The sequence below is a fragment of the Phoxinus phoxinus genome, assembly GCF_949152265.1.
Source record: "Phoxinus phoxinus genome assembly, chromosome: 7".
Lineage (NCBI taxonomy): Eukaryota > Metazoa > Chordata > Actinopteri > Cypriniformes > Leuciscidae > Phoxinus > Phoxinus phoxinus.
The window spans coordinates 4722563-4732562 of record NC_136882.1 but is presented as its reverse complement, the minus strand read 5'-3'; the positions used below and the strand labels follow the sequence as shown (position 1 = coordinate 4732562).

At 39.3% G+C, this 10000-nt stretch overlaps 3 protein-coding genes across 4 annotated transcripts in view; 2 read left to right on the top strand and 1 right to left on the bottom strand.

The window, feature by feature from the left end:
- The window catches only part of insig2 (insulin induced gene 2), an 18983-nt gene extending 18611 nt beyond the window's left edge, over positions 1-372 (bottom strand). Inside the window, exon 1 of the mRNA XM_079618926.1 lies at positions 197-372. The gene's annotated coding sequence lies outside the window, so the exon portion shown is untranslated. The remainder of the gene's footprint in view (positions 1-196) is intronic.
- Positions 1-10000, top strand: part of ndufb3 (NADH:ubiquinone oxidoreductase subunit B3) — a 306227-nt gene that overhangs the window by 254831 nt on the left and 41396 nt on the right. The window lies entirely within an intron of this gene.
- usp37 (ubiquitin specific peptidase 37) overlaps positions 495-10000 on the top strand; it is a 46007-nt gene continuing 36501 nt past the window's right edge. Inside the window, exons 1-9 of one of the 2 annotated variants that reach the window (XM_079618924.1) lie at positions 495-719; positions 2263-2467; positions 3142-3307; positions 5223-5317; positions 5396-5511; positions 7358-7435; positions 7692-7780; positions 7867-7960; positions 9350-9505. In XM_079618924.1, coding sequence (XP_079475050.1) covers positions 2294-2467; positions 3142-3307; positions 5223-5317; positions 5396-5511; positions 7358-7435; positions 7692-7780; positions 7867-7960; positions 9350-9505 — 968 coding nt within the window. In that variant the 5' untranslated portion in view covers positions 495-719; positions 2263-2293. The remainder of the gene's footprint in view (positions 720-2262; positions 2468-3141; positions 3308-5222; positions 5318-5395; positions 5512-7357; positions 7436-7691; positions 7781-7866; positions 7961-9349; positions 9506-10000) is intronic. The other variant, XM_079618923.1, reaches the window with a different exon arrangement.

Below are 10000 nucleotides of genomic sequence, written 5' to 3'. Positions count from 1 at the left end.
TATTATTCATCAATAATGGACACAGAGAAAATACTAGTAGTTTGAAGATTATGAATTCTCCAAAACATCATCATAACATTATAATAACTCGTAGTTTCTGATCCAGTGAGAGGCAAAAAAACGGTCATATCCTAAATTAGCTAACTTATTCACTCTATTTCAATAGATATCTAATAAAATGTCACAAATTACTCACCTTTGCGTAGTTTTAACAAAATCTCCTCCCCGTCTCTGAGTCCGAACTGAGATATTAAAGTCCTAAGCGAAAGAAGACCGTGGATATATTGAATAATGCTGAACTTCCGCCCCGCTGATGGCGTGGCTCCCTCCGCAGCCAATCAGAAGGGGCGCTGATGACGTAATGAAAAACCGTTTGGCAATGCATAATGTTTTTTATTCGTTTCCAGAGCAACCTAAATACTCCTAGGTTGTTATTCGTGCACATTTAATTATCAGAAAAGTTGATAAAATGTTAATATAAAAACGAGTTTTTAATAGTATACTGAAATCCCGCGCAATCTCGCGTGAGTTTACGCACATCTTCTCACCTCCCATTTCCGCTCTGAATTTTCACATTCCCGCCATCATCGGCTGCTCGTGTGACTCGCGCGCAGAAAACATCATCATACCCGGCAAAACTCACACGCTGACAGAGAGAGTCACACTGAGAGGATATATTCATTCCCCAGCGCTTTCTTTAAGGAATTACCCCCCCGCAGGTAAATGATATGTGGTTTATGTGCCGAATTCGCCCAGGGTTTTACTCAGAATGGTCAGTTAGCAGAACCAAGCCTGTCACTCGGCCCGGGCTGCTAATGCTAGTTAATTAGCCGCGCGTGGATGATGTGTGTGTCATTATTTCACCGCGACGCGTGAGGATACCGCAGAATAAAGACCCGCTTCAGAGAAACACCCGAGTGTGGCTGTGTTTGAAGGCGGGAGAGTGACCGAGATGAAGCTAGTCGAGCTGGCTGTTTAAAGCGCGCGTGATGTCCTGACGTCTGATGCGTTTGTTTACCTTTATCTCTACTCACTATAACTTCTGTAAACATGCGGGACTCTCTGTGATGAACCCGCGCAGAGGACAGCTCTAGGCATAGATGTGATGCACAGTTGACTGTAAATGTCAGAAGTTTGCCATAGTTAAGCTCGAGGCTTTTAAAGCAACTATAATGTGGTTTGACTTAAGGGATTTTGTTTTGTGTCACGTGGTATTTTTGTAAAGTTGTAGATGCGAGCAAGTCAACGCTTTAATGCAGAATTATACTGTGCTCTAGTTGTCTGAAAGGTAGCGATGGTTAGTTTATAGATGTCTGGGATGTTATTAAACACGCAGATTGTTAAAGTAATAGTTCACCCAAAAATTAAAATTGGCATTTACTCACTCTCATGTTGTCTCAAACCTGTATGAGTTTCTGTCTTCTGCTGAACACAATAATGACATTTTAATGAATGTTGGTAGCCAGACAGTTGATGGTAGCCATTGTTGACATTCCTCCAAAATATCATCTTTTGTGACAGGACAAGTGACGTTAAATACATCTATGATGACGTAATTTTCATTTTAGGGTGAACTAACGAGTTATGTGTTCAGTTTTCATGTCGTGTCTCCTTCACTAGCATGAGACATCCAGGTTCAAGTCCCCTTGTACTCAATACTTGTATCCCTAAGACTCATCTTTGATCACCAATATGACATTTAAACGTTTTTTCCTGTTAATAAAATTCTTCATGCCTTAAAATATCTTGAATGTAACTTCACACCCTTGTCTCATTTAGTATGCGCGGTTCTATGAATATGCAAATGAGCCCCGCCTCCACTCACTCACTCAGCTCAGCGATCCACTGGTTGACGATCACACGTTGATCTGATTGGTTACACGGTAATGTCAGAAACACCAGTGATCTCAAACCGTGTTTTTGAGACTGTCTTTGGTTCACTGCAGTTTTAAGCAGACAATATTATGATACAACACCTTATACAACAGGAACAGCTCGTTCCTCATTCGTCATTACGCTATTCAGTCCTCTCAGTCTGATCAAGTGTTTACATGTTCCCTCGATCGGATTAGAAAAGGAATAAACCCCCCCTTTCGATCCGATCTCAGTCGGTTTGAGCCACCAATCCGATTACTAATGGGTTATTGGCTGCATGCGTGGCAAACGTAGCCACTGATTGCAGTGTAAATGTCCTCTCTGGTGTTTTGCATTCTTGTATGTATGCGACGTGTAAAGTGTGTGTTGCCTCTGGTCTTGTGTCAGGATCTGTGTGCCGGAGATCGAGGAGGGCCTGATGTCTGTCTCCGGGCCCAGACTGACCAGCGGCGGCCCGGTCCGCATACGCATCCGCTGTGGGGAACTGGGAACCACCAAATGGAGAGAGGGCGTCTTCGAAATCCACGAGAGAGACAACAAGATAAACCTGCTAGTGAAGTTCAACAGCGGTGGAGCGCCGAGGATGTTTCAGGTGCAGAAACCCCGTCTTTACACATCAAACCCCGTCTTTACACATCAAACCCCGTCTTTACACGCGTGATCTTTACACGTCAAACCCCGTCTTTACACGTCAAACCCCGTCTTTACACATCAAACCCCGTCTTTACACATCAAACCCCGTCTTTACACATCAAACCCCGTCTTTACACGTCAAACCCCGTCTTTACACGTCAAACCCCGTCTTTACACGTCAAACCCCGTCTTTACACATCAAACCCCGTCTTTACACATCAAACCCCGTCTTTACACGCGTGATCTTTACACATCAAACCCCGTCTTTACACATCAAACCCCGTCTTTACACATCAAACCCCGTCTTTACACATCAAACCCCGTCTTTACACATCAAACCCCGTCTTTACACATCAAACCCCGTCTTTACACATCAAACCCCGTCTTTACACGCGTGATCTTTACACATCAAACCCCGTCTTTACACGCGTGATCTTTACACATCAAACCCCGTCTTTACACATCAAACCCCGTCTTTACACATCAAACCCCGTCTTTACACATCAAACCCCGTCTTTACACATCAAACCCCGTCTTTACGCGCGTGATCTTTACGCATCAAACCCCGCCAGGAAGCATTAACTGTGTTTTTTCTGAATGCTATTTAATATTCCTTTGTTTATTTTCTTTCAGCTGAATCACAATGTAAAGCAGGTGTCGTGGTATCAGACGCACGGCCCAAACCGAGTGACTTTGACTCTGAAGGACTCCAGTGTTGTCATGATGGACAAACTCCCCATGTTGGTTGCAAAAAAAATGAAGGAATACCTTGAAAAGGTCCGGCTCGGTAAACCAGCAGGTACATGTCTCTGCCGGCACTGTGTCTAGTCCTCACATCCCTGTCAATTATATATGTGTATATATGGGCTGTGCAACAATTCATAGCGATTAATCGCATCCAAAATAAAAGTTTGTTTACATAATGTGTGCACTGTGTAATAATTATTGTTAAATACACACACAGATGCATATATATATATATATATATATATATATATATATATATATATATATATATATAAAACACTTTTTATATATATATATACATGCATGTAGAGCTGGGCGATATGACCAAAATCTCATATCACGATATAGTACCTTTTCTGTAAATTCAATCAATTAATAATTTTTATATATATATACACGCACCACATGGAAAAGACAATTTCTTTAAAGTATATACTCGATGTACTCGTTCATATGCGATTATTTTTCTCCCTTTATTTAAAACTTCTTGGCAAATGCTTGATTAAATGCCCAACATAAAATATTGCTATATTAAGTGCTATAATGTTAACATTTAAGATTAAAATGTAGCAGCGATCAGGGCTGCGAACCTGTTCAACGAATGAAAACAAATGAACAAAATGTTGACAGGAAGATAACCAGGTCCGGAAGCAATCATATGTAATCGTTCTGAACTGAAACGCTTTCTTGAAATGGCCATTAACACCGGTTAATAACGTTACTTATCGTTCTGTTAATTTTTGTCCTGGCCCGGTTGGGTCACCCCTCACCCGCGCTGTTGTCCAGGTCCCTACACCCTCAGATTGCTGTCATCCAAACCATGAAAAAGTTTTGCCGTAAACGATGTGTTTTGCGACACCACGATATGAACGATAGAGCATAATATGAAACGATAGACTTAATTTCGTCCATCCAATATATATCGTCATATCGCACAGCCCTACATGTGTGTATTTATATATATATACAAAATTATTATGCACAGTACACACACACACATTATGTAAACACACACTTTTTGGATGCGATTTAATCGTTGCATCTCCATTTATTAGGGCTGTGCAATGATTAATAGTAATTAGATCCAAAATAAAATTGTGTACTTAATATATGTGTGTGTACTTTGTATATAATTATTTTGTGTATAAATACACACACATGCATGTATATATTTAAGAAATATTTGCATTTATACATATATATATATATATGTAGTAGGGCTGTCAAACGATTAATATATTTAATCGCATTAATGTCATAGTTAACTCGTGATTAATCGCATTAATGTCATAGTTAACTCGTGATTAATCGCATTAATGTCATAGTTAACTCGTGATTAATCGCATTAATGTCATAGTTAACTCGTGATTAATCGCATATTTTTATCTATTCTAAATGTCTCTTTCTTTTTGTCCCATTATTTTTTTCTCATTTTAATGCTCTTATCAACATGGAAAAGTGGATCGGCTAGCTTAGTGCAAATGTTTTTTATTTAAAACAACATATACTGTGTTCAATTCCACACTAACATTCTCACTTGGAGCAAATAATCTCTCACACAATGTAACTCTGTCCATCAATAAAAGGGTGAAAGAAATACTGACGAGGTGACGTTACTGATGTTGACGAGTGTGCTGAGATCGCATCAGCTGAGTGTGTGTGTGTGTGTGTGTGTGTGCTTGACCATCGATAAAAAAATTGACGCCGTTAAAATGGGTTTGCATTAACGCCGTTAATAACGTGTTTAACGGACAGCCCTAATATATATATATATATATATATATATACAAATTTTCTTTAATATATACATGCGTGTGTGTGTATTTATATATACAAAATTATTACACAGTACACACACGTTATGTAAACTTTTATTTTGGATGTGATTAATCGTTGCACAGCCCTACTGTCAATTCTTTCTGGCAAGTCATGTTAATTTGTGTTTGTCGTTTTCAACCTTGATCTAGTGCTAAAGACGAACCAGGGAAGTGCTAGTTTTGGGTTAGTTCTTGGGAACCGCGCCGCACAGAACGACTCGGGTCTGTCTCCGTCAGATAAACAGGTAGCGCAGCATCACAAGCCCACAATGCTCTTCAGCTCTTCCCTGAACGTCACATGACTGAGCTGTTGTTTGTTCCAGACGACGCCGAGGCGTCCCAGTGTGGACAGCAGAGAGGACGGCACGCCCCGCAAGCCCCTGGCGAGCCCCAGCCGGGCCACCGCCACACCGGGCCGGAACGGGCTCTCCGAGAACAGGTGCGCACACCTCGCAACGCTTAGGTTGGGGAACAGCGTCTCCAGCAGGGCTGAAGATCTATATATATATATATATATATATGTATAATGCTATATCAAGTAGAATGCTCTTTTATGAAGACTTTAGTAAGATTTTGCCTGAAAAGGTTTAGATTTTTTTTTTATTAGTAAATTTTTATAATGACTTGTTTGTTTGCTTGGTTTTATTGTATTTATATGATATTTGTATTTTCGTAATTAAATTTTTGCCATGAAAATAGCCTTAGATGCTGACATGGCATTAAATAAAACAATCTTATCTTATATTAACAAGCCATAAATCATTATAACGTTCCTTTAACCCCTTATATTGACACGGCCATTACATATTTAAAACTGTAATATCCTATACTAAACCTAAACTAATCTTGACAAACTATATATCATTTAAAAGCTTACAATCTCTAGTTTACATATTTGGTGACTGGTTTTCAGAATAAAGGACAGAGGAGCCGTAATTTATCAATTTGCAACAAGAATATTTTCATCCTCCTAAGGCGTGTTCAGACCTTTATTTTGAAATAGTGATGAACATGAAAAATCATGAAAGAATGGTAGAAACCTCAGTTTGTTTTCATGCCAAGAGTTCAAAAGATAGCATCCGTTCAATTCTTTTAGAAAAAAAGGTCTGAAAATATTTTAAATATAAAGAAAACAATAACAGATTCAGCATTAGTGATGTGTCAGCGAGCTATAATGCACACACGTGATCTTTCTGTGTTTCTTAGAGGTTGAATTCATTTCTAAATCTGCTAAACTTCCAATACTACTTCTGAATAGGATGTCTACTTCATAAATTGTATGAAAATTGTAAAAAATAATGGTTCAGACTCAAACAACATATGGAGATGGAGGCGCCCTTATATGGGCAGTAATGTCCACTAGTGGAGAAGTGTGGTACTGCGCCCAAACTACATCTCACTGAACGCTCATTTTCTGAGATATCAACTTACAATTTGAAACAACTTGTTCAGATTTTTTACTTAGATTTTGTTTTGCATTTTAGAGTCCTCCAGGTTTTGAAAATATATATTTTATATAAAATATGAATAATTAAAATTTTAACTTTGTACATTTTCATAAACTCAGACTTCTATAACTTTTTTTCTGTTTAACTTTCTTAATTTATTTCACTTCTACAAAAATCTGACAAATGTCTTCTTTAAAACAAGACCAATCTTACGTCTATATTACAAAGCATTCTTGAATTACAACCTAAGTTCAAAATATGTATTTTCATGTCCATTTAAAAAAAGGGGGGTGCCGCTTAAGGGGTTAATTGCCTATATAAAATACGTATAGCCTAATCAGCGCACAAATTCAAACACAAAGCTTGCCACAGCGCACCGGTAAAAGTAATGATTATGAATGTCGACCAATAAGTTATTAAAATGTTTAGACAATGTTTTCTGTCTTCGGCTGCAGGTGTGCGCATCTACCCTGGCAATGCCTTTTCACTTTTTCAATTCAATTCACATTTATTTGTATAGCGCTCTTCACAATACACAGTTTCAAAGCGGCTTTACAGAAAATGCATGAGTCCACATTACAATTTACAGTGATCTTTATCAAAGGAAACATGCATTTCAGAAATATACATATACAAAATCACACAGTTAGCTTAAATTAGTCATTTAAACAATGTAATTAAAGGCAGAAACAATGAGCTTGTTTGTTAGCAAATGATTGACATTTAGAAACTATTAGCATTGGTGCATGTTGATTCAGAGTTTACTTTGAGTTTGGTTATTTTGAGAAGCATATAGATAGCGTTGACCTCAGCTAAACTACCTCCGCTGTCCTGCAGGAGTGAGAAGAGGAAGAGGCTGATGAACGCTGATGGAGACCTGGCCGAGGACTATCCCAAAGAGAACGACTCTTCCGGGTACGTGTGTGGAAACATGACTCAATGACACTGCTGTGTAGAAGTTTAGGGGTTCGTAAAGCTGGCCAGGTTATGAAATCTTCTCTCAAATCTCAAACATGCACACACTACAAGATTTTTACATTTAGTTAGTCTAGTTTTTTATTTTTTATCCAATGCAGACTTTGTGAACATGAGACTTTTTTTCCCCCTAAACATTAAAAATCTTCAACTTTTGTTCTAAAATGAAAATAATCTTTATTCCTGGTGTTTTCAGCAACAATAAGGCCATCACAGACGCATCCAGAAAGTTCCTGCTCAGCTGCAAAGAGAAACTCAAGCAGTCGGAGGAGAACCGAGCGTCGGGTGAGTGCCTCACACACTCACGGCTCATCTGTGTGACGGCTTCTCAACCGGACTCTTCACTTACGAGCCCTGCTTTATTTCCTCAGCTCCACACACTCCTGCTCCTCTTCAGCCAACATCCTTTTATGGGAGCCGATCGGGAAGTAAAGACTACACACAAACACACTCGTTTCTGGACAGGTAAAGAGCCCGTGACTCAGTGTTGCTGCTTAATGTGCACTAGGGCGTTCAAATTGGCTTAAAAGCTAAATTTGAATTTCTTAAATATTAGCAAAATTCAAAATATATTCTAAAGGCAATATTTAAAGCTGCAGTGTGTAAGTTCTGGCGCTCTAGTACGACCCGAACCAGTCTCAAATAGTCCCAATATAAGCACTTGTTATCAGTGTGCCGCAGTGAATCAGGATAAGACAAAAACACGGTTTGGAAAATGGATTCATGATGTACTCGCTGATTTTATAATCAGATTTATAATAAGAGTTCAATTATATGCGCAACCCCCTTTTTCCTGAGCATGTTATTGGCCAAGACTTTCTGTCCCTGGAATGTTTTTTTTCCCCACCAATCATTGCTTTTAAAATCTATTATTTGGGGTTTAAACTATTTTGGCCAAATAGAAGGAAAAAACATCAGGTTCGGTATCTTTAATGTTAGAGGATAAAGTACTGTGTCGTCTCCTATGTCCACAAGAGGGCGCATGCGAGCGCAATAGGCAAATATAAACCAAATCAAGCATCGCATCTTTTATTGAAACGAAATGACATTCACTTTTTAAAGTGCATTAACTTTTGAAACAATTGTTCTTCAATAAATATAATTTCCTTAATGTGCGTGCAAGGAAATTTAGGTTAGAAAAGTGCATAAAACAGTGTGTGTGCATCAGTGACCTGAGAAAACACACTTCGACACACAGCGTAATGAACATCATGAACACAAGACAGCAAACTGCCATTCAGACACACACACTTCTCACTACATCTACATATTCATATTCATGATCATCAAAGACACCAGACGTGTGCTGAGCGCTTTCTGCTGACTGTTTCCAGCTGATGAACACACTCACACACACTAATCTCTGAGCAATGTGCAGGTTTGGTCAAGTGTGTCGTTAAACGATTGAGTGTTTTCGCCAGCAGGCCTTTTCCCGCCTTTTTCACATTAGCAACGCAGCCGCACTGCTAACAAAAAAATCATGTCTCACACACCTTTTGACACACCAAAAATTCAAATGCACATTTAAAAAAAAAAAATATTCAATGAAAATTCACATTTTTATGTGCACTGTCTAATCCGGGCGCTGGTCTACCGCATCGCAGCCGTAACGCACATGTGATCAAAGTTCATACCGAATAACTCGTGCAGGCCAGTTCACAAACACCAGCCCGTAAGCCGTTAGTTTTACCAGCTTGAGTCCTGTGCTGACGTCATCAGAGCGGGCACTGATCCGCAAGTCTTCACATCAGTGGTGTGTAACTCGAACCAAGAACTCTTTTTTTTTTGATTCAGTGCATGACTTGCTGAATGCTAGGAGATCTGACCCTGTGCTCCCCAAATCTTCCTCTTCAGGCCCAGCAGCACAGGCCAATGTCCATCTGCCAAAAGAAGCCTAATGTTACCCAATCACTCAACTCCCTTTAAAAAGGTGCGCCCGACTCTGGACTACGGTGGCTGGAACAAGCCCAGGCCGTCGGCTCTGGCTCAGCCCCAACCTCCACTGCAAGGGTGAGTGTCGGAGACCCACTGACCCGGACAGCACTACTGCTTTGGTTGGCTTCCCCATGCTTTCAGTTTAATTGTGAAAATATTAAAATATTTAAATGTTAAAAATATTAAATTGCATGTGATATTTTTGCTGAGATTCCACTGGATCACAATATCAATGTACATGTTAAAGTTTAATAATGTGCCCATCACCTCATTTCTTGAGTTGATGTTATAAAACGTGAAACGATGTGCATCAAAGTTTTATTGAGAAAAAACAACAACATTTCACAGTTTTCACAGTTTGCCAAAATGAACATTATCAGTTTTTCAAACCCCATCTCTGTCGAACACCAGTGCTGTCGCCGGCACACATGCTAATGTAAAAGCTGGCTCCAGTTGTGCTAGCATGAGAGATCGAAAACGACATGACACAGGATCTTGTTTTGAGTCCTTTTAATAAAAAATGGTGGTAAGAAAATGAATGCTTAACTTTAATTGCATTTGTATTAACAG